Below are 24,958 nucleotides of genomic sequence, written 5' to 3'. Positions count from 1 at the left end.
ATGCCATGCATATTTTTACATCATTATTGTTAAATATTTTTAAGGATTTTTAAGAAACACCAGATTGAACAGGAAATTCACAGCCCCAAATTCTCTGCCATTGGTACTGACCAGACAGCAATGCCATTTTTAAATTTATTGGGGTTTTTTTTGGTGCTTTTTTCTCTGACAGAGATATTCTGTCAATGCTATCAATGGCTTTTTCTATTCCTGTGTCACATTTATTTCCAAAGGCTGGCTAATCAAATGTGAACAATTAACATTCAGAGTGATTAATTGCCTTCTATTATTTTTTTTTCCTTGAGGTGTGGGGTGTGTGAAGAGTTCAGATGTGACACATAAACCAGAGAGCTGATTCTTATAAATTCTTATAAAGTAGAAGAGCTGTTCTTATAAATTCATATAAATCTTATAAAGTATTAGCAACAGCTTTATTCCATCACAGTAACCCACACTGCCTGAGGTGTTTCTTCCCTGCACTTACAGTTTATTTTTCTTAGTCACCGAGTGAATTTTGTGCCTAATCCCCCTCTCCCTCCTGTGCCCACCCCTAAGATTTAGCTGTGCTGGTTTCAGAAAAGCCAGCCCTGCATTTCAGCTGCATCCCCTGCAGCTGTGGCTGGGGAAATGCAAAGCTCTCAGACAGAGATGCTGACACAGACAGGATCCAATTACAAATCTCTTAGAAAGTGACACACTGAAAGCTGGAAAAAAACCTCTCTGTGCTGTAGAATGGAGCAGGAAGAGACCTGCAGTTCTATAAAAATAATAATAAACAGCTGGATGAAGAGCTCAGGTTTCTTAACATCAGGCATGAAATCAGCCCAGCTGCTCCTCAGTACCCTGCTGCTCCTTGGACAGGAATATCTGAGTGAGGAGCTGGGGCCAGAACTGCCCATGGTTCCCAGTGATGCAATTCCTGAGGAAACACAGAAATCCCAACACTGGGAACTCCTGCCAAGCCCTGAGAGCAGCGCCAGCTCCTGGCAGAGTGCAAAGAGGGGCTGGGAATTGTGAGTGCAGATCCCTCTTGGTGCTCTGGGTGCTGAGAGTTTCAGAATTTCTGTGCTGACAGGCTCTGACCCCCAGGAGAACACTGCACTGACCTGAGGCTGTGGAGAAGCTTCCAGAATGGAATGACAGAACTGGGATTGTGGGTGTGGAGTTTGGATAGAAGTGTGTGATATCACAGGGTGGAAAACTTAGAGTTTAAGGGTTTAGAATATTGTAATAAATACAGAGCAAGATGGAGGGTTTAGGGTGGAGGCTGCTCCTTCTTCTTATTCTTCCTCACCTTCTTCTTCTTCCCCTTCTCCTTCTTCTTCTCCTTCTTCTTATCCTTCTTCACCTTCTTCTTCTTCTCCTTCTTTTCCTCCTTCCTTCTTCCCCTCATTCTTCCTTCTCCTTCTCCTTCTCCTTCTCCTTCTCCTTCTCCTTCTCCTTCTCCTTCTCCTTCTCCTTCTCCTTCTCCTTCTCCTTCTCCTTCTCCTTCTCCTTCTCCTTCTCCTTCTCCTTCTCCTTCTCCTCCTTTTCTCCTTCTCTTTCTCCTTCTCTCCATGGGTTTGGGTGGTATTTTGTAACTGGACAGAAATGTCCACATTGCATGCCACGAGTGATCAGTTATTGGGTTAAAAGTAAAAATAATTTAGCTGTCATTTCTTAACTGGATAGTTCAGCCTTAAAAGACCTCGTAACAAGAGAGAGTTGGTGATTTTGTGCCTTGGTAGTGAAATACTGCAGAACTCAGGGCTGTGAGACTGTAACATGGACAAGAAATAATAAATATTTGAGCCTGAACATGAATTATCATCTCAAGTGCTTTCAATCCCACCTCCACAGGAGAAAAAGAAGCCAAACCCCAGCAGATCCTCAGTGGGGAAAACACCTTGTCTGTGTTCCTGCTGCTTCCCAGTGGCCAAACAACACCACTAAACAGATTCAAAGAAAAGAAAGTAAAATTCTGATAAAGCAGGATCCTCTTTTCAGCCTTCTAGAATCTGAAGTTTTAATATAATGATTATTACAGGCAGAAATATCTCAGGTCCTGCAGCTCAGTGACCTCCCAGGGCAGGTTCTTTAGAAAAAGTTCGCTCACATTGTGATTCCACGGATTTTTCTCCCCACTTTTAAAAAGAGCAGAGTTACACATGTTTTTCACACAGTCTACAGTGCATATAAGCTTTCTCCCCCCATCCCTTTTCCACTTACATGGAATAAAAAAGTCAGAGGTAGCAATGAAGATAAAAGTAAAAAGGCCTGAGTGTCCCTGGGGGCAGATTTGCTGTATTACTCCCAATAGTTTTAGAACTGAAAATGTGAAAACACATTTGACTGATGCTTCTACTGCTACATGGATATTCTCAGCTTCTTTATTGTGATTTATGTGCAAGGATGAAGTCTATATTGATTGATCAAGACCTATCTGGATAATGAATTTTCCTTGATACCAGACTTATTTTGCATCACTGAATTTCTCTTCATTTTTGTATAGTGAATGGGGATAGCCTAGCATTTGAAAAATAATTAAGTAAATAAAGTAGTTGAATCAAATTAATCTTAAGTGGAATTTAATGCATAACATATTTTGGATTTTCTGATTTTCAGGACATCTGTGTTAATAACTTCTTTCAAGATGGTTTTTTTTGTTGTTGAATTATGTTCCCAGGACTGTTGGAGCCCCATTTTACTTCTCAAACATTTCAGAAATTGCACTGATATATCAGAAGAAACAAGGCAGAGATTCTGCTTTTTGTCTTCTAATCTTAGCAATCAATCAGTGCTGTCCATAGATGGGCTACAGAAAGCTGATTTTTGGACCAAAAAAGGAATCCTATGAAAACAGATTTTTTTTTTTCTCTCTCAAATTTAGTTAGGTGTGATATTTTGAATTTTCTGAGTGCCAGCAAACCCTTTCCTTCACAATGCACTCCTGGGTCCATCAGATTTATTTTCTGCACTGTCCCAGGCTCAGGCTGCCCTGCTAGCTGAGGTTTAAATGGTACAAAAAAGCTGAGTGGTAATTGTGGGCACACTGTGAATATTCTGCTTGGCAGGGGCAGAAATCAAAACTCAAAGCCTTGCAGGGTGAGCCTGGAGTTCCTGGAGCTGGGTTTTTAATATTCCTGGGTGCTCCAAAATCCACTTTGAGACCTCCTCAGCTGCCCCATTGCTGGAAAATGATACAAAACTGAATTTTTTGGGGTAACTTAAGTCAGTTTTGTTGCCTTTTCCTCGGGGGAAAGGAATTTTAGGGTTTTTTTTCAAAGAAGAAAAGAAACTTAAGGCATGATGAGCTTCACAGAAAATACAGAAAAGATAATGAACATTAATGAACATCAGCTGCAAACACCAGCCCTGGCATGGTCAGAGACACCTGGTCTGGGAAAAGATCCATGAGAGAACAAAAAATGAGAACCAAAATAACATTGAAGGTGAAGGGATCAATAAAAAACCAAATACTACAAACTGTGGAACTTGGGAGCAATGAGCATTGAACCAATGAATTTCCCTGGGGTTTGACTGGAGAAGTGCAAGAAAACTCCAGTGAAAACCTTGTGGGATGGAAGGATTTTCTCTGCACACCCAGAGGTTCACTCTCCTGTAAAAAATGAAAAAGTTTAATAAGTGACAATTGGAGACAAAGACAAAAAAGCAAAGATTGCAGCTGGGTGTGGCTTTGCCCTCAGCCAGGAGCTCACTTGTTATTTTGGGAACATCCTTTATATCCCATTTCTATGGCATCAGCCTGTGCCAGATTCATGAATAATTATGTACATTCAACTTTTCTCCACACTAATTTACACATTCCAAGAATTGTTTAGCATGGCTCCTCCTCGGTTTAGCTTTTTCAGAGCATGTGGATTTCTGGGTTGTGCTTTTAATCTTTTTTATTATTATCTTCAGTTTTTGGGCCTTGTTCTACCCTGCCTTCAGCCAGTGAGTGCTGATGGTTGGCAGATCTGTACAGGTCATCCTGTGTGCATTGGATTTTATCCCATCCCAGCAGGCATTTTAAGACAAGCACACTTCTATCAGCTATTTCTAAGTTTTAATTAAAGCAGAAATAAAAACGATATCTTTAAAACAAAGTCCCTTCAACACCACATATATAAAATCAATTTCAATATTTGCAAAAATCCAATATTATACTATGTACCTATAACACAGGCATTGTGTGGGTGAAATTATTTCTGTTGCACGTCCTGGCCAGGATAAAGCAATGCCTTCATTTTCTAACATTTATATGTTGTTGGAGGGTTTTTGGGTTCCACCATCTCATCCTCCCTGCCTGGCTGCCCCTGCCCAGTGGCAGCTGAAGGGTTAAAAGCCTGCTCTGAGTTTTTTGTGGCTTCTTTCCAAAAGGTTTCAGTTAACACCAAAGGTCTCCTTCTAGCTGGCTCACTTTAATAGATTTTTTCCCATTGAGTTCTCACTTTATAGACTATCATTTCCTTTTCTGCAGGGGAGCTATTTGCTGGGTCACTGATCCAACCAACTTAAAAGGGATTTCATTGATTGGATTTTATTGGTGGTTACCTCAACCATAATGGCCCGGGTTGCTGGTACCTGCTAACAGCTGTGGGTCTTGCTTTGGTACCTCCAACTCCTCACAGAATCACAGAATTCACAGAATTACAGAATCACTGGGTTGGAAAAGACCCGCAAGATCGTCGAGTCCAACCCAGCTCCAACACCTCAACTCAATCCTGGCACCCAGGGCAGTGCCCACCTCCCTGGCAGCACATCCCAGTGCCCAGTCCCTCTTCCTGTGAAGGATTATATTATATTATATTATATTATATTATATTATATTATATTATATTATATTATATTATATTATATTATATTATATTATATTATATTATATTATATTATATTATATTATATTATATTATATTATATTATACTATATTATACTATATTATATTACATTACGTAACATTATATCAATAATATCATATCACATCATATTATATCACATCATATTATATTACATCATATTATATTACATTATATTATATTACATTACATTATATCATATCATGCTATACTAAAACTATACTAAAGAAAGAGAAACGATTCAGACAGAAGGTTGGAAAAGAATGAACAATAAAAACTTGTGACTCCTCAGAGCTTCGACACAGCTGGCCATGATTGGCCATTAATTAAAAACAATTCACATGTTGGATGAACAATCTCCAACCACATTCCAGAGCAGCAAACACAGGAGAAACGAATGAGATAATTATTGTTTTCCTTTTTCTCTGAGGCTTCTCAGCTTCCCAGGAGAAAATCGTGGGCAAAGAGGATTTTTCAGAAAATGTGGCAGTGGCAGCCCCAGAGAGTGCACTCCTGGTCTCATCTGCTCTCTGTGACCAGCTGAGTTTTTGGATTTGTTTCTGAGTTTCATGATGGTGCAGGGAAGTGAAAATGTGAGTTTTTATACTATGGTTTCTATGGTAGTGTGAGTTATTTACTTGTGATTTGAATTTTGTGGTTTATTTCCAAGCTGTTCTATAAGGACAGGAGATTTCCACTAGAACTTTACTGATGACATTTGTTATGTTTTTCTACTCCAGGTGATTTTCTCCAGGACAGGTAGCCCAGGAAGTGTCTGGGTGGGTTCCTTGCACCTTTGTGGCTCTCTGAGACACAACACAGACTCGAGGGAGAACAATTTTGTGAATAAACCAGTCCTTTTAAGCATTCATGGCAGCCACTTTTGATAATGCTCTGAATGAGACATTTCAGGCACTCTGTCTACAGGAAGGAAGCAATTATTTTATTAGCACTTTGAGAAATTAAATGATGTGAATTATGGCAGAATAAGTTTAGCAAAACGCTATAATGTAAGAAAACAATTAAAAAGAGTTATATAAGGTTGGGTGGCGTCTTTATTCTGATAGAGTGTGCAGTTAATTGATTGTCACATGGCCATAATGTACCAGGAGAGCTTTGAGAGCAAATAGAGAGATTTTTGCTCAGGAGAGGTGTTGGAACCCTGGAAACTGAGAATTTTAGATTTTCTGTGCTTCCAGGCACTGATTCCCAAGAGAACACTGCATTTGACCTGAGGCTGTGGAGAAGGTTTCCAAAATTGATTGATAAAATTAAGATTATGAGTGTGAAGTTTGAATAGAAGTGTGTAATATCACATGGTAAAAAACTTGGTGTTTGAAGTTTTAAAATATAGTAATATATATAAAACAAAATAGAAGATTTAAAACAGAAACTAATCCTTCTTCCTTACCTTCTTCTTCAGCTCCTTCTTCACAAGTTTAAGTGGTATTGTATAATTAGCTTTAAAAATCCATATTACAGAACACAAGTAATTAGTTAAAACTAAAAATAATTTAAGTGCAATTATTGTAAGTATTGTATAATTATTCTATTGTAAGTATTGTATAATTAGCTTTAAAAATCCACATTACAGAACACAAGTAGTTAGTTAAGTTAAAACTAAAAATAATTTAAGTGTAATTTCTTAATTAAATTCAATTAATTAAATTGAAATGAATTAGCATGGGGAAACCTCCAAACTGTGGAAAGGTTCCTGGGGGATGAGCAGCAAAATGAGTGCCCAGGGCAGCCTGCACATTCCCCAGGTAAAATTCACATTTTCTGGTTAATACCACCAGAACCTCACTCTCTTTTAGCAGCCTAAATGTTGATTTGGAAAATCCTCACCAGGATTCTGGCCTAAGCCAGAAGGTCACACCAACTTCAACCCCATCAGCTCACGGGCTCCAAACTGAGCAGGATTAACAGGAGGCTGCTGCAGGGACACACAATGTCACAATGTCACCAAAAGCTATCCAAAAAACCCCAAATATTGAGAATTGCCTCATTTAGGACCAATGAATTTTGAATAAATTCATTTCTCGGGGTTTCCATTGTGTAAAGTCTAATAAAATTCACATTTCATGGAAGGATTTTCTCTGCACAGCCCACGCTATGTGTGGATAAAATAATTTCTGTGGCATATCCTGGCCAGAATAAAGTCATGCCTTGATTCTCTAACACTAAAAATGTTGTTTAAGAGTTTTTTTGGCTTTCCCACAGTTTGGGTGACAGCAAGGGCTTGACCCTTCCTCAGACTTTTTACATCCACTGTGGTGGGCAGTGGGTAGGGATGGAAAGGAAAAATGGTTTGGACCATTTTTCAGTCTTTTTTTGCATTGCTTCTTTATGAACTGATGCCATAGAAATGGGATATAAAGGATATTTCCAAAATTGCCTTGTCTCCTATTGCCCTTTATTAAACTTTTTCAATTTTCACAGGAGAGTGAACCTCTGGGTGTGCAGAGAAAATCCTTCCATCCCACAAGGTTTTCACCACAGTTTTCTTCTCCAGTCAAACCCCAGGGAAATTCATTGGTTCAATGCTCATTGCTCCCAAGTTCTGCAGTTTGTAGTGTTTGGTTTTTTATTGATCCCTTCACCTTCAATGTTATTTTGGTTCTCATTTTTTGTTCTCTCATGGATCTTTTCCCAGACCTGGTGTCTCTGAGCACATCTGGGCTCAGATGGTGCTTGGTTTGCTGCTAGGGATGGAAAGCAGTTGTTTGGACCATTATTCAGTCCTTTTTTTTTGCATTCCCTTTAACAAATGTGGTCACCCCAGCTCATCTTTCCCTCCTTCCAGAGCGAGAACTTTGTGCTCTAGCAGTGCAGGAGCCTCTTGCAGAATCTCACAAGCAAAGAGAACCCCCCGTGGCTCCTCTTGTTTACTCCAGCAAAGAATGAAGTGATTAAAGAGGCAGAACATCCCTTTTCCCCCCAGGATGCAGCAGAGAGGCGCAGCTGAATAAATATTCTGTGTTTTTGCAGTCTGCTTGCCTGGGAGCTGAACTGCAGGTAGCAAAACCTCTGCCAAATGTAGAGATTGCCACACTCTGCAGCCACTGCCAGCCCCACGGAAAGATTGATGAGGGCAAAGGCACATTCCTGTGTGAAAAACACCTTCACTCTGCTGTGAAAATGTAAAAAGTTTAATAAAGGACAGTAGGAGACAAAGACAACAAAGCAAAGATTGCAGCTGGGTGTGGCTTTGCACTCAGCCAGGGGCTCACTTGTTATTTTGGAAACATCCTTTATATCCCATTTCTATGGTATCAGTTCCATATTCGTAAATAATTATGTATATTCAACTTTTCCCCACACTAGTCTACATATTCCAAGAATTGTTTAGCATGGCTCCTCCTTGGTTCCACCTTTTCAAAGCATGTGGATTTCTGGGTTGTGGTTTTTGTAATTTTTATATTCACCTTCAGTTTTTGGGCCTTGGTCTGCTCTGTTTTCAGCCAGTGAGTGCTGATGGTTGGCAGATCTGTACAGGTGCCCTCATCCTGTGTGCATTGGGTGTTATCCCATCCCAGCAGGCATTTTAACACATTTTAAATCATCAAAATAAATAAAAAATAAAGCCCCAACCCCCCCCCCCCAAATAATAAAAGCCCCCAAACCAAAACAAACAAAAAAGAACCCCAAAAAACCTCCCAAACAAAGAACAAACAAAGAAAAAACCAAACAAAAACAAGGAAAAAACAAACAAAAAACCACAAAACCCAAATCAGCCTTTTCATTTATATCAGCCTTTTCACTACTATGTCTAAGCTTAATTAACAGCAGGAATAAAAAATATATCATCATAACAAAGTTACTTTAACTCTACACTTCTAAAATCCATTTTAATATATGCAAAAATCCAATATTATAATATATATAAAAGATAATCACATATATGTATGATATAAAAATCCAGTATAATAACAATATAATTCTATTATAATATCATAATATCAAATACAATATATAATATATAAAATATAATAGCCAATAAAATATCATAATATCCAATATAATGATAATAATTTTGATTATAATATTGGATTTTAATAATCGATATTATATTTATATTATAATATAATTTGATTATAATACAATATTATAATATAAACATAACATACCATAACTATAATATAATATAATATAATATAATATAATATAATATAATATAATATAATATAATATAATATAATATGTATAGTATAATACAATACATCTGTTATCTTAACTAAGTAGGTATTTTAACACAAGCATACTTACATTAGCTATTTTATTTCTATGTTTAAGTTTAGTTAACAACAAATAAAAATTATATCTTTATAGCGAAGTTACTTTTGCATTATACATATAGCATTCATTTTAATATTTGTGAAAAGCCAATATTATAATATATATCTATAGCACTTCTGTAATGGCCACTCTTTTTCCTGAGAAAAAGGACATTTCCTTATGTTTTGAGATTATATTTCTGTGGAATGCAAAGACACTTTCAGGTTACAGGAGGGTAAAGGGTGGGTGCACTTTCACTGAGCTGGCAGGTTAAGGTGTGTGAGCTTCAATAAAAAGCACAGAAATTCATGGAAAGGGTTTTTATAACCTCCACTCCTGCCACTGCAGCAATTTTTCTGTCTCTCCTTCACTTTCTCTTCCTATTTTGATAGATATTAGCAGAATAAGGATGATTTTTCTACTTAAAAAAGCAAAGCAAAACCAAAAACAAACCAAACAAAAAACCCCCCCAAAGCCCCAAAACCCCCCAAAAATAATAAAAAACCCCGAACCAAAACAAACAAAAAACAACCCCAAAAAACCTCACAAACAAAGAAACAAAAAAACCAAAAAATAAAACAAAAAAACCACCCAGTCAGTCACTGGTTTCAGTGGGCACAAGAATGGCTGAACCTTGTGTAATCCAAAACAGGACATTAAATTAGGAAAAATGAAGTCCTAATTAAGGAAAAAAAAAGAAACTGTGATTTTTTTTTTCCTAGGAAAATCAGCATGGAATATTTCTATTTTCACCTTTAACTGAACTGCTGAAGTGTGATAAAATACCTTGAACTTGAAAACAGAGTAACTCTGCTGTAATGCTTTGCTAAAGGCCGCGAAGAAAAGAAAGAGATTTGTTTAAGATATCCTGCCAAAGGCGTGGGGAAGCTGCTGAAGGCTCCTGCTGTGTGGGGCCATGGGCTGCACTCACAGCCACGGCCTGAGATTGCATTGGTTTTTCCCCCAGATGAAGGAAGGAACGATGGATTTGACTCCATGTTCTCAGAAGGCTAATTTATTATTTGATGACACTATACTATTATTATTATTATTATTATTATTATTATTATTATATCATCATCATCATCATTATCATCATTATTTATTATTTCATTATTTTGCAATACTATATTCTATTAAAGAATACTGCACTGTACTAAAGAATACAGAAAGGACACTTACAGAAGGTTAAAAAGCCACTGCCCGGGATTTGTATTTGTGTTCCTCCCAGATGAAGGAAGGAACGATGGATTTGACTCCATGTTTTCAGAAGGCTAATTTATTAATTGATGATTCTATATTATTATTATTATTATTATTATTATTATTATTATTATTATTATTATTATTATTATATCATCATTATTTATTATTTCATTATTTTACAATACTTTATTATATTAAAGAATACTGTGCTGTACTAAAGAATACAGAAAGGACACTTACAGAAGGCTAAAAAGCCACTGCCTGAGATTTGTATTGGTTTTTCCCCCAGATGAAGGAAGGAAGGATGGATTTGACTCCATGTTCTCAGAAGGCTAATTTATTATTTGATGACACTATATTATTATTATTATTATTATTATTATTATTATTATTATTATTATTAACACACAACAACAAAACAATATAATAATATATAATAATATATAATAATAATAATAATAATAATAATAATAATTTATAATAATATATATAATTTTATAGTACTATATTCTATTAAAGAATACTGTACTGTACTAAAGAATACAGAAAGGACACTTACAGAAGGTTAAAAAGCCACTGCCCGGGATTTGTATTTGTGTTCCTCCCAGATGAAGGGAGGAATGATGGATTTGACTCCATGTTCTCAGAAGAACATATAATATATTTATATATTATATGTTCTTATATTATATTATGCTATTATATAATTTATTATTTTATGATACTATATTATTATTTATTATTTTATGATACTCTATTATTTTACAATACTATATTATTCTTTTTTATTATTTTATAATACTATATTATATTAAAGAATACTAAACTATACTAAGGAATACAGAAAGGATACTTACAGAATGCTAAAAAGATAATAATGAAAACTCGTGACTCTCCCCAGAGTCCCAACACAGCTTGGCCCCAATTGGCCAAAGAATCAAAAGAGAATGAGAAATAATAAATAACAAAATGACAAATGAGTCACAGCAGAATCCAATGGAACAATCACCCGTGGGTAACAATCTCCAACCACATTCCAAAGGAGCAAAACACAGCAGAAGCAAATGAGATAAGAATTGTTTTCTTTTTTCTCTGAGCCTTCTCAGCTTCCCAGGAGAAAAATCCTGGGTGAAGGGATTTTTTCAGAAAATGTGATTGCTACATCTGGGGACCAAACTCAGGTTCTTGATTGATGGAAAAGCATCCAAAAGCCACAATTTTTCAGTGAGCCTAACTTGTTAACACTTGCTGGCTGAGTGAACACAGGGACCCTGTAACTGGGACAAATCCCAGCTTCCTCTGAAAGTTTCAAAGGTTTTTTCTCTTCCTGTCAGATTCCAGACAGATGAAATTTCCTTGGCATAGGTGGAGCTGTTCCATCTCTCCTCTGAATCACAATCAGTCACAGCTTGGAGGGTAACTGATCAAGAGTGTGGGAAGAGAGCCTGGCTTTGTTTTCGGACTCAGCCTCATCTGCCCACCAGCCTTCCTCCTCCTGCCTCTGCTACTGCTCATTTCCTGGAAAATCCCAATTCCAGTTTGATTCCAAAGCTTGCTGATTCCAATTGATACTGTTTGGATGACAGTGTGAAGAGTGAGTACATTCCTCAGGTCGTAAATCATCTCAACCTGACCCCAATTAACTGCAGCCCCTGGATTTAATTCCTCTCAGTTCTCGGCAGCCATAACAAATGAGGTCATTTTGTGGCAGGGAGACACTGGAGCAGACACCTCTGGGAGCACCATGGGGATCCTGCTCCAGTTGTGCTGCAGGAGACAGGATCAGATCTTTTTGTTCCTTTCCAGATAGCAGTCATGGCATTCCTGGCAGCATAGGTAAAGGATTTTCGTGAGGATACAGGAAAACCACAGATCTGGGAGTTTTATTGAAATTTTGCTCCCGTAAGAGGTGATCTCTGACACCTGTGGCTGCTTGCCTTGCACAAAATGATTCAGTTGGGCCTTGTGCAAAAATCCAGCACCCAGCCAAGCACATCTTGAGCTCAGATGTGCATTGCAGGCGCCTGAACTGCCCTTCCCTCTTAAAACTCTTCCATTTTCATGTGACACACGGCAAAGACTGCATGGCACTGCTAAAGAGACTGTGCCTCTGGATTTTTGTTTGGAAAATGCAATGCTGTAGGGCTGATGGTCAGCAGATTCCTCAGGTTTGAGGATTCTTCTGAAGTGGTTCAGCACCACTAAGAAGGATTCAGTGTTCTTTGGAAGAAGACCTTTCTGAGCTCAGTGTGATGCTGGAAATCAAAAAGTTATGGAAAGAGCGCTGAACCTGCTGTTCCTGAGCTGAGATTTATGCCTTGGATAGGAACAGGAAAATCCAAATGGCTCTTTCCTACAATTCACTGCTTTCACTGTGTTGTTTTACCAATAATGTTTGTCTTGTTCTTTAATGTTATCATGAAAGGGCAGTAACAATACAATAATGGTGAATAATCTAAAATTCCATCCCTAAGGAAGGCTAATCAGATCAGTTCACTAATGACAACCAGCATGAGAAATTAATGAACTCTTTTTGTTTCCAATTAAAACTACCTGCCTTTAACCCTGCTTTATACCACTGACTACTTCTCCATTGAGTAATGTCGTTTTTATTTGTGAAACCTCATACTATTAAATGCAATGAGCTCATCCTTTTTCTTGGCATCACCTCATCTTGATTCTGGCAGAGACACAAAGAAATTACAGCAGAGAGAAGACTGTAAAAAAAAAAATAAAAAAAAAGAGATCATTTTTCTCTTAAAAATAGTCAAGCTGGCCCTGGCAACTCTGAAGGAAAGTGAAAATTCAAGCCCAGTTTTATATTTAAAGTTATACACAGAATACAAATCCAACATTGTCACCCTTGCATTGTTTTCCATATGGTGAGATACATTTTTCCTACATATCCATGTGTGTAAAAGATGTCAAAGTAACTGCAACTGGAAGAGATTTTTTTCATTTGGAAGCCCCTTGGAACAATCACTGAGTCCAAGCACCTGACTTCAGGGCTGAGCAAAAATCAGAGCTCATTATTGAGAATATTATCAAGTGCGCTGAAAGCTCTAGAAAGTTCCAGGCACAGCTTCCCCTCTCATCTTGGTGCTGCCTCAGAAACTCTCAGAGAGCACAAAGAAAAGGAGCTAATTAATTAGTTAATTAGGGAGATAATGTGATATTTAATCTCTTGGAGAAGATCAATATTGAGCAGACAAGGACTCCAGGTGCCTCAGTTCCCCCTCCCAGCACTGGGCAGCTCCTCATTTTCCACTTTGGGAAGGAGGGTAAATACACATTGACCATTTTGGTTTTCTCCCTGATACTTGCTTATTTTAAATGACAAAATGTCTCTGAGCCAAGCACTGTGAGAGTCTGGCCTTAAATAATTTCTCATGGTGCTACAGAATTCAAGGGGTAAATGGATGGGTTTCCACTGAGTTGTTTCCCTTATGGCTTTCTTGGACTTTTTAAACAGCTCTGTCAGGATTGGGAGGCTTGGTTTTTTTCAGCAATCTTGTAAAGACGCAGGAAGAATTTCATTATTGCAGTAGAAATTTTTTTCCCCCCCATGCTTATTTATTTAATGTTTGAATAGTTGAAAATATCTTCTGAGTGTGTGCATTGAAGACTTCCTGGCTGGGCTGTGTGAAGGACCCAGGGCTTGCAGAGGATAAAAACCAGATTCACACTGGAACCCAGCAGTGTAAACAAGTCCTCAGTGCAGACAAGAACCCTTAATTCTTGTAATGGGAAACATATTCCAGTTGTGTCTGTGTTTTCTCCTGCAAATAAACCAGTGAGAGATGTGCCTGCAACGTTTTCCTGACACAGACAGGTTCTCACCTCATTATTTTATCCTCTTTTTAATGGATTTATTTTTATTGGGATATTTTAAAGAAGTTTATAACTCAATCCAGCTAAATACAGGTGTTTTGAAGACAGCAAGTAGCCTGACACAAGTCCATGCTGCCAGAACTTTTGTATTTTATATTTTTAGTTAAAATCAGAGAATAGAGTATTGGATTTTTGTATACCTGAATGAAGATTGGCTTCTTGAGCTACACTTTTCCCTAGAATGTCCTTTTCAATTAACTTCACATAGAAATTGTGGATGATTATTATGGAGAGTTTCCAGTTATTCACAGGAAAATAATTTCCAGTCCAGATTTGTTAGATACCCTGACACTGGGACCAGGGGTTTGTCCTCCTCAGCTAAGAAAAGTGAATGGAGCAATTAAATTAGACCTTCTAGATTATTTTTTTCTGAATTGGAAACTACACAGATTCTCAACAGTTATATCATATATATATATATATATATATTTCTTGATCCTCTCTCATGAAAGAAATAGACAATGGAAAGTAGAAGGTAGTTGAAATGTAGGTATACAGAAAAGCATAGAAATAGATATGAGAAATAATGAAATATTATATTTATATTGCATGAAATAGTTTTATATTACAATATATTACATATAATATTCTACATAATATTTATAGATAAAATATAAAATATATAAAATATTTAAATAATATAATATATAATTTAAATAATATAATATATAATAATAATATATATATAATATTTATATATCAATAGGAATACAATATATATTATATATACTTAAATGTAAAATATATACATATATTTATAGAAAAATATATAAATATACAATATAAAAGTAGATGGAAGTATAAAACTGTTAGGTTGTTTGTGGTGAGTATTGAAAGGAAGAAACAATACTTTTTTTGGGGTGTCTTTACAATCATCCACTTAACTGTAGCACTGCTGGGCTAACACTCACCTGGTGATAAATTGATAAATTCCTGGCTGTGGGGAATATTTCACACGTGGCATTTGGGTGACAAATTAACCCTGGGGATGAGTGTGGGCTGTAATAAACTTTCACTGAACTGAAAATGTAAGGCTGTAAGAAAGCATGTTAATTCACAGTTCTGCTTCCTGCTCCAAAGTGCGACTGAGGGAGGCTTGAAAAAATGTTTTCTTCTTTAATAAGGAAAGAGAAACACAACGGAGAGCTCCATGTATGAAGTCACCCTGCTCTCTGTTACTCACTGCCATTATCTCTGCTGCAATCTGCTCCCAGAGGAGCTCCCAGACAACCCTGGGAGCTTATCCCTGTCTGAGAGTTATTGAAGAGAATAAAATAACAATTATGGTCCAGAGGGAGGGAACGGCGGTGTGAGAGTCTGGGGCTGGATGGAAATCCTTCCTGCGTGCAGGAGGCAGAACAATGTGCCATTGTGTGTGGGGAGGGCGGCCATGGGGAGCCAACACCTGGAGCCATGGCTGAGGGGAGCTGCCCCATCATAACTCACAAATACAGCCTGAAAGGCAAGAGCCTGAGGTTATTTTATCCAGACAAAGCCCTTGTGCTGTAAGCACTGAAAGAAAGTGGATTTCCTGTCCATCTGCCCGGAGGAGCTGTGTGGATCCAGCAGGCAGAGCCCAGTAACTCATGCAGACACGTGTCACTGTGATATTTTCTGAAAAATCCCTTTGCCAGGATTTCTTCTCCTGGCAAGATGAGAAGCCTCAGCTTCCCAATGTTTTGCTCCTCTGGAATGTGATTTGGAGAAGAGTTTACCCAGCATGTGAATTGTTTTTAATTAATGGCCAATCACAGCCAGCTGTGTTGGACTCTGAGTCTGTCAGAAGTTTTTATTATCATTCTTATCTTTTATTATAATTCTTTTATTATCATTCTTTTTCTTTGATGTCTCCTTTATCTTTCTTTAGTATAGTTTTAGTCTATAATTTTCTTTTAATATAATATCAAAATATAATAAATCAGCTTTCTGAGAACTTGGAGTCAATTCTCATCTCTCACCTCATCCTGGGGACCTTCACCACAACAGACACTTCTTGGAAGGGCTCTGCTCTTTCCTCAAGGGAAGGGAATTATCCAAAATATGAGATAGTGGCTGATGAAACTTCATATGAGCACTGCTAGAGGTGGGGGAAGAAAGTGGGGTAATTGAAAAATGGTGTTCTGTAAAACGCCCTGATTTGTTGTGTGTGCTTGTTTCCACACATAGGAAATCCTACAGGAAGCAGGATTTGTAATGTAGAATATGTCCCAGTCACAATCTCTGGCTGTGAAATGTTTGCTAAAGGGCTCTCTTGTTTCCCAGAACTGGAGGGTTTGGCTCCTTAATTTTTCACTGTGAGGGAGGTGAGGCCCTGGCACAGGTTGTCCAGAGAAGAAGTTATGGATGCCCCATCCCTGGAGACATTCAAGGCAACACTGGACTGGTTTTGGGTTATCTTTGGAGTTTAAGGAGCTTCATTGACTGGAAAAATCCCTGGATTAAAGCTGTGGAATGGCCTGGAGGAACTGAGGACTAACAACAGAGGAGTCAGGGGATACAGAACCTGTAAAACAAATCAGGGCCCCTGCTCCATTGGCATCTCGCTAGACAGATAAAGAGTCCATAAAGCTTCTGACTCTAAGGAAAACACTTCTCTTGCTCCATTTAGAAGAAGTAAACAGACATAAAGGGCTCCAGCACATATTTTTGTGTTTGCACAGATATCCCCGTTCCCTGTGGGCTGTTTGCACTGGCAAAGTCTCAGTGCCCTGCTTGCCTGCGCTTCCTGAGGAACTCCTGCCAGACTCCTCTGATGCCGTGGGGTGACTGTGTGCTCAGATTATTTATTGACAAAAAAGGCACAGAAAACATTGCCAAGCATCCCCAGGTAGCTTCCCTCCCTTCTGAGAGGAGAGTCCAGCCTGATGTGTATTTCTGACAAAAATAATTGCAGGCCAAAGACTTTGCTCCCAGACAACAGGACTTCCCTGGGAGATTCTTGGCACCAGAGGTTCAGAGGTCAAATGCTTTGATGTCAGCAGTGAAATGCTCCTTCTCAAAACACTAAAATCTTAGAGTGAGCAGATGGTTTCATGAAGAAACTGCCTAAGCACAAGAAGATCTCACAGGTGACTCAGCTTATTTCTCAAAATTCAGAGCAAGAGCTGTTTAGGAGCTGTAATTATGGGTACAGACTGAGATCCCATTGATTAATTTTTAAGTAAATTAGGATTCATTATGCTACCATTGACAGCTTCCTTGAAAGGGAAGATTTATTAGCCTCTCATCTGGGTGAGGAGCTGGTTTTGGTTTATGTGAGTAGCCAAGAGCCCAAAGGTTTTCATCTCCAAAGAAGCTGCTCCTGCAGGTTGCAAACTCTAACCCCAGTGGGGAGGAGGTGATGTACAGTGATAAATGTACAGTGATAAATGTACAGAGATAAATGTACAGTGATAAATGTACAGTGATGAATGTACAGTGATAAATGTACAGTGATCAATGTACAGTGATCAATGTACAGTGATAAATGTACAGTGATGAATGTACAGTGATAAATGGCTGAAGAGGTTACAAGGATAGAAGTAAAGAAGAACTCCTGCTCCATGGTGGTTTGTGTCCCAGGAGAAAAGGGTAGGAGATCTGAGCACCAGAGCTCTTCACAAAATACTAAAGCTTGCTTTAGTCTCTGCCAAGAGTTTAGTCAGAAATGTAATCAGAAGGGAGAAAGGTTCAAGAAGGAAAGCCAAAGACATTTTCTGTTCTTAAACAGAAAACTTCTACAGTAAACTTCATCTCACCTGTGCATGAGCAATTTTTTTAGCCAACTGGTTTTATGTCAGCTGAGTACTGAGATTATTGTCCTGTTTCTAACATTGAGTCTTTTAACAAAAAGAATGATGTTCTACCATTGTCCACCCTTCTCAGTGCTGCAGAAACTGGGATCTGACCATAAATCCCTGTCTGAACCACCTTCCATTTAAATATCTGCTACAAGGAAGATGTTTGAGGGTAATTTTTCATTATCACAAAGATATGAAGACACAGGGTGTCCTGGTTTAGGGGTAGGTCTAGCCCAGAGAGAGAACATGCACAGCCCTAAATGCTATAACTGATTATATAGTAGTTATTATATCCACAGAATTTATATGAGGCCCTATGTGAGATATCCCTGATGCTCTTTTCTTAGTTTATTTTTTTTAGGGGCAGAGGAATGTTGGCATTTTGTTTTATGTAACTGCTGTTTTTTGATAAAGTGAATAAGAGCAAATATGGGAAATAATAAAAGTAAGTGCAGTATGGGAAACCAGACACCAACCTAATTAACTTCCTCAGTGCTGCTCAAACTGCTCAAGTTACTTTCACTTTAAATAATTTATTTTTAAAAATAATTACTATTTTAAATTGGTTTTGCACAAATATTTGCTCTAAATTGTTGATTTTTTTCGTCCATCAGAGATTGGAAATGTTGAGAAGGAATGTAATGTATGTTTTTTCTTAGTACATACAGTAAGCAGCTGTTTGAAAAGAATACAGCATCCTTGTTTTTTTTTAAAAAACGATATTTATCAATTTTGAGGTCTTTTACAAGTGGAATTACCACTAACAGCTTTATAAACATATAATCCAGATATACAAATTTGTACCCACTATATCTACAGTTCACATGCAACCACAACAGCATCAGAGTAAGGTGAAAGGCTGGAGCTGCAAATAATGGTTACCTTTGAAATATTTAAACCAAAGTTTCAGTATTCTCAAGGGTCATAATGTGGTACACTAGTGTAAAATTCTGCTTAAAATATGGCATTAGAGATGAAACAAAAGGCTATAAGAAATGGGAGCAGGCTTTATGCTTTTCTAAATCATCATAATTTGATACACCATAAATTTTGGTTGAAAGTGGGGATAATTTAAAGTGGGAATGTTCTTAAGTGTTCTTAAATCTTCTGGTGGTGCTGTGGCAGTTTATTGGAAAACTTGAAACCAAAATGGGGATATTTTAGCTGTTGTGTTGAGAGTTCAATCCCTGCTGTGCCTGCTGGGACATTTGGTAAAGACTGCTTTGAAAAAATACTTGAAACTGAGATCTAGGAATTTAATTTCAGGATTTACAGTAAGCGTGGAAGAAATCTCCCACTGCAAATTGCTGCCATCAACAAGGCACTGACCTTCTTGGACTCTCTTCTGAAACTGGTGAGCAGATTTCTGTGTAAATCTATTTTTAGTCTCACATTTTATTTTGTAATCTTATTGTCTGTTCATACAGGTGTCCAACTCATTTTGCAAGAAAAATCAGTGACTATCAAAGGATTTATTTCTCTCCGAGTAGGGCACAGGGAAAATGTGCATTGTCAAGTCCAAATGCAGACTGAACAGGTGTGACCAGGGGAAGCCTGGATGAGGACAGAGCTGCATATTCTGACTAAAAATCTGCATTTTCTGGATGTTTGAGAGTCTCTACAACATTATTCCTGCTTTATATTCAGTGTTTGTTGCTGGTTTTTTTTCTGTAGACACATCTGGGGTAGTAAGACAATTTGAGAGACAAAAATCAAACCCATGCTGTCCTCTGGCTTTTTTTCCCCTTGTGCTCTTTAATTGCCTCTGTAACCTCACTGCGTAGCTGATTTTAAGCAGTTTGCACCCACATTCCAACCAATGATTTTCTCCAAACTCGTCTCCCGTTGCTGCAGGGATTACTCAGAGCTGGGGGAGGCAGCAGAGTCCACATCCTCCGTGTCATGTTCGTGTGGGGGCACTGCTTGCCCACCTTTAACACGTTTCCACTTCATTCTTCTGTTCTGAAACCATACTTTGACCTGGGTGATAAAGAGAAAATAATTACTTGTTGCCCTCAACCCGAGCTGTATAAAGCATATGTGTGTAGAGAGATGATTTGTGGAATTCCAGAAGAAAAGGTGAACAGAGTTTGACTAATCCATCTCTCTAATACAGACTGCAACAATTATTTCTAAAATGCTCCACACAGATGTTCCTCTGAAACCCTCAGAGGTAGTACAAGTGCTTTGCTAGAATCTGGCACAAATAAGGCACAGTGCCTCTCATGTATTTTTAATATCTAGGCCATCCAATCTAATGCTGCAGGAATTTTAATTTGCCTCACATAATTACACAATTCTTCTGCTGCCCACTTAGGCTTGATAAGGAAACCTGGACTGAGATGACAATGAGAGAACAGAATAACCTCTCTACAAAACTCTGTAGAATTGTCTTTCCTTATAAAAAGGAAAAAAATTCCACCTCAAAATACCACCTGACCCAGGAGGAATGCACATATCAAACATTCATTCCAATAATTTCCTGTTAGTCAAAGTCTAAGGTGATATCCATATTCCACATGTAAACCTTGATATATCAATATGCACCAATAATTGGTGGTAAACAAGAACTCAGCAGAGACCCGTTATTACCAGGGCTATCTTTAGCTGAGAGAAACATAATTAAAATATTAACTACTTACAGAAATATGTAATGAAGGTGTCACAGACATATTTTATGAAAAATCCTTTCATTAGGATCTTTTCTCCTGAAAAGCTGAGAAGCTTCAGCTTCCCCATGTTTTGCTGCTTTGGAATGGGATTTGGAGAATTGTTTACCCAGCATGTGAAATTGTTTTTAGTTGATGACCAATGACAGCCACCTGTGTCGAGGCTGTGAGCAGCCACAAGATTTTATCATCATTCCATTCTTTTCCTTGCTAGCCTTCTGATGAAATCCTTTCTTCTATTCTTTTAGTCTAGTTTTAATATATCATTTTCTTTTGATATAATATATATCCTAAAATAATAAATCAGCCTTCTGAAACATGGAGTCAAGATTCTCATCTCTTCCCTCATCCTGGGACCCCTGAGAACACCACCACAAAAAAGGTGTTTGAAAGAATGTGGAGGCTTGGCTTTAAAATACCTCTGTGCCATTGCAAAAGCAGACCCTGAGTGACATAATCTGGTTTTTAGCATTAGGGAGAAGTTGTGGGGGAGGAAGGAGGAGCTGGGGAGGGTTTGGGGTTAAGTACTTGTCTTTCGGTGAGATCCAGGTTCACAGCTATCTCGTATCTCCTGAGCCTTGTCAAGTAGTTGTGGTGGGCAAATTCAGCTTCCAGCTCCCTCAGCTGCTCCTTGGTGAAAGCTGTCCTTTCCTTCCGTGATCTGCTGCTGCTTTCTGCCTTATTGCTGGAGATCTGGGTCTCTAGGAGGCAAGCACACTGCTGTGATTTGGGGTTATGCTGATATGGGTGAACATGTGCAGTGGCAGAGATCAAAAAACTCCTTGAAGTGCCCAGTGGAAGATTTAAGATGTTTCTTTGTGTCCCCTTGAGCTCAGCATAACTGAGTGGTGCTGGTTGATTTTGAGAGGACAGAGGTGGGACAGCTTGTGGTGATCACATAACCTCTGAGCAGAGAGAGAAAACAAAATATAGCAAATTCACAGTACCTGGGAGCTCCTCACAGCCCTGTGGGAAGAACTCCCTTTCCAAGGGGCATTTTTCACAGTTCTGGTTCTCTAAGAGGCAAGCACACTGCTGTGATTTGGGGTTATGCTGGTGTGGGTGAACATGTGCAGTGGCAGAGATCTAAAAAACTCCTTGAAGTGCTCAGTGGAAGATTTAAGATGTTTCTTTATGCTCAGCATAACTGAGTGGTGCTGCCAGCCTTGGTTTTGAGAGGACAGAGGTGGGACAGCTTGTGGTGATCACATAACCTCTGAGCAGAGAGAGAAAATAAACTATAACCAATGCAAAGTACCTGGGAGCTCATTCCAGCCCTTTCCCAGGGGCATTTTTCACACTGGGAATAATTGAAAATGGATATTTAGATAGTAGGGCATGTAGCTTGGAACTTCTCATCCACACTGCGTGCCACAGGGTATTGTCAAGAGAAATAATCCTTATCCGTGGATTGAGGTTCTGGGAGGTTCCAGAGGTGGAAATGTGGCCCAGCTGCTTCAGTTTTGACAACAGAATGTGAGAAATGACAAATGTGTGAAAGGACAAATCATCTTGGGCAGGTTTTCCTACTGTACTGCCAGCTGAAAAAGAAGAAAGGAGAGGAAGGGAAGTTCAAGGAAATTCAGGAAAGGAAATTCAAGGAAAGGAAATTCAGGAAAGGAAATTCGGAATTCAGCAAGGAAATTCAGGAAAGAATTCAAGAAGAAAATTCAGGGAGGAAAGGAAGGTAAAGGAAAGGAAAGGAAAGGAAGTGAAAAAGAAAGTGAAAGAAAGGAAATGGAAGGAAAGGAAAGAAGGAAAGGAAATTTCAGAGAAAGGAAAGGAAAGGAAAGGAAAGGAAAGGAAAGGAAAGGAAAGGAAAGGAAATTCAGGAAAGGAAATTCAGGAAAGGAAAGGAAAGGAAAGGAAAGGAAAGGAAAGGAAAGGAAAGGAAAGGAAAGGAAAAGGAAAGGAAAGAAAGGAAAGAAGGAAAGGAAATAAAGAAAATAAAGAAAGTAAATAAAATAAAATAAAATAAAATAAAATAAAATAAAATAAAATAAAATAAAATAAAATAAAATAAAATAAAATATGTTTGAGTGTGTCTCCTTCCAGGATCCCAACAAACTTCAGTGCTGGGTTGAATTTAGCAGCTGCCCCTCCCCTTGCTGCAGGGGTCAGTGGAAGGGGGAAGCTCTCAGGGATGTCATTGCTCACAGCTCCCTGAAAGGAAGAGGGGACAGCAGCAAGGATGAAAAGAAAGTGTGAAGAGTGCCAGCAAGAGAGAATAAAGGAACTTTTTTCTTCTATTTCAACAGGGAGATGTGCTTTGGAATCAGTCTCTTTAAGGATAAAGATATCCCTGCAATGTGAGGAAGCTGAAATCTGCTGTTTACCTATGACTAGCTGATGTTTAAATGAAAGTGTTGTTCACCTTTTAAAGTATTATTTTATTTAAACTTCTTTGTATTTGGGAAAATTTTGCCTAAATATGCTTTTTCAGTATAAATGAACTTAAATTCTAGAAATGTCTGCAAAACCTAGAAATCAATTAATGAATATTTTTATCCCTGCATTCTCTGCCTGTGAAATGAGGCTGCTGGAAAATATTCTCCACTTGGTAGCAGGGCTGTGGGAAAAAGCACACTGCAGCTTGAAAGTGAATATTATGGTATTTTAATGAATAGAAGTATCTTAAATTTTAACAACCTCCTAAGAAAAAACAATTTTATGCACATTTCAATGACTTGGATATGAGATATCAGCAACTTAGAGTTTCTATAACTATGAAATTATTGATTTTTACACTATAGAATATGCTTTGCTAGCTAGGGTGACACCATGAAAACCATGAACTTTTTCTGCACTGCTGGACATTGTCCTGATGGGCAAACTTTTAGAACTTCCTGTTCTGAGGTTAAAATATTTAACATTTAGTGAGCCCAAACAGAATTTATATTTAAAGGAGGACTTTGCCTCCTGTATTTTTTACCACAAACTGAGATGTCAAATCCCTAGTATGACATTCCCTACTACCACAGGCAGCTCAGGTGAGGGATCTTTGCTCTCTGCCATTCTTTTGCTCACACAAATGGCAGGTGTGAATGTAAAAATCTGTAACTCCACATCCTGGTGGAGTTCTGTGTGTGTACATGCCATGTGACTCCTGCTCAGTTCCAGCAAATTGTGCTGGTGAGTAAAATAGCTCAGCTCCCAAGATCTGCAGGAGTAAAATAAAATACAAAGACCAGAAAAAGAATAAGACGGTTAGTTAGTCATGTTAGACCAGTTTAGACAGTCCTGTTGCTGTCTAAAGTTTCCCCAGTCAATATTATGAAATGTTCTGCTCAGCAGCTTGCTTTCTTAAGTCCCAGTCTCACCAGGTGTTCTCCTTTCTGCTCGGAATTCCTGCTCTCAAACTGCTCGGGCCCTGATCTCCTCACGGAGCTCTCGCTGTTATCCTGCACTCCCAGATGTTGAAAATAGGTTAGAAACTGTTGTAAAATAGTTGATAATTGTTAGGCATGTACTGTTAGTTTGGTTGTTATGTTGTAAAAGGGGTGAAAAGGGTAGTTATAAGAAATTACACCTAAGTTAAGCGCACCACTCCCCAAGCTAAATGAGCCAGCCTGGACAGAACTGTAAGGGCCAATCAAGCACCTAAAACTGCGCTGTCCCACCACCCTGATTTCACATCACCTACCTGAGCTTTCCTTTTTCCTTCTGGATGGTTTCTTCTCAGAGTCACTCGTAGGATTTGCCGGCGCCTCATCATCCTCATCCGCAGCCACGCTCACCAGGCTGGCGCTGCTGCCCTCTGACTCTCCAGAAGCCAAGGCCAGCCCTGGGTTTGCTCCTCTGGTGGCCTCAGGTGCTGCCAGGTGCCACTCAGGGTGCTGGAACGAGGGGTGCTGCTCCTGGGCGAAGCTGTGGGCAGCTGGCACCAGGCAGGAGGCTGAGAAATCAGGGTACGCAGCAAAATCTGCTTTTTGCTGGAAGGAGAAGGGTGCTGCTGGGAAGTGGCTGAGCCCTGGGGCCGAGCTCAGCTCGGGCTGGGAGCTCCTCACGCAGCCCCAGAGCAGGGGGGCAGGCTGTGGGCTGCTCATGCAGCTGCTGCTGCTGGGATCCATCTGCTCCCAGTCCTGCCCACACCTCAGGGCTCCTGCCTGCTGACAGCTCAGCCTCCAAAGCACCACAGGAGCAGAGGGGAAACTCTTCCAGATGTCACAGAAATCTCCTCCCTAAGCAGCGCTTTGCCGGTGATGCTGCTGCAGGTTTGCTGCTTTAGGAGCTCTGCTTCTCGAGGTCTTCATTGCCAAGCAGATTTAGGCAGGGATTGCCATGAGCTGCTTCCTT

General features: G+C 38.8%; 1 protein-coding gene across 2 annotated transcripts; it reads right to left on the bottom strand.

Annotated features, from left to right (window-relative positions):
• Positions 1–18,238: 18,238 nt before the first annotated feature.
• On the bottom strand, positions 18,239–24,732 carry MEOX1 (mesenchyme homeobox 1). 2 transcript variants are annotated; one of them, XM_064733784.1, is made up of 3 exons: positions 24,306–24,732; positions 21,191–21,363; positions 18,250–19,973 (listed from the first exon to the last, which is right to left on the bottom strand). In XM_064733784.1, exons 1-3 carry the CDS (start codon positions 24,730–24,732, stop codon positions 19,851–19,853), a joined length of 723 nt encoding a protein of 240 aa, XP_064589854.1. In that variant the 3' UTR covers positions 18,250–19,850. The 2 variants fall into 2 exon arrangements, 1 of the variants encoding a protein (XP_064589854.1); XR_010442908.1 differs by lacking the exons at positions 21,191–21,363; positions 24,306–24,732 and adding an exon at positions 20,636–20,738 and having other exon boundaries at positions 18,239–19,973.
• Positions 24,733–24,958: the final 226 nt, after the last annotated feature.

This window comes from Zonotrichia leucophrys, chromosome 27 (assembly GCF_028769735.1).
Source record: "Zonotrichia leucophrys gambelii isolate GWCS_2022_RI chromosome 27, RI_Zleu_2.0, whole genome shotgun sequence".
NCBI classification, from domain to species: Eukaryota; Metazoa; Chordata; class Aves; order Passeriformes; family Passerellidae; genus Zonotrichia; species Zonotrichia leucophrys.
Note: the sequence above shows the minus strand (reverse complement) of the source record. Positions and strands in the feature narration are given on the sequence as shown.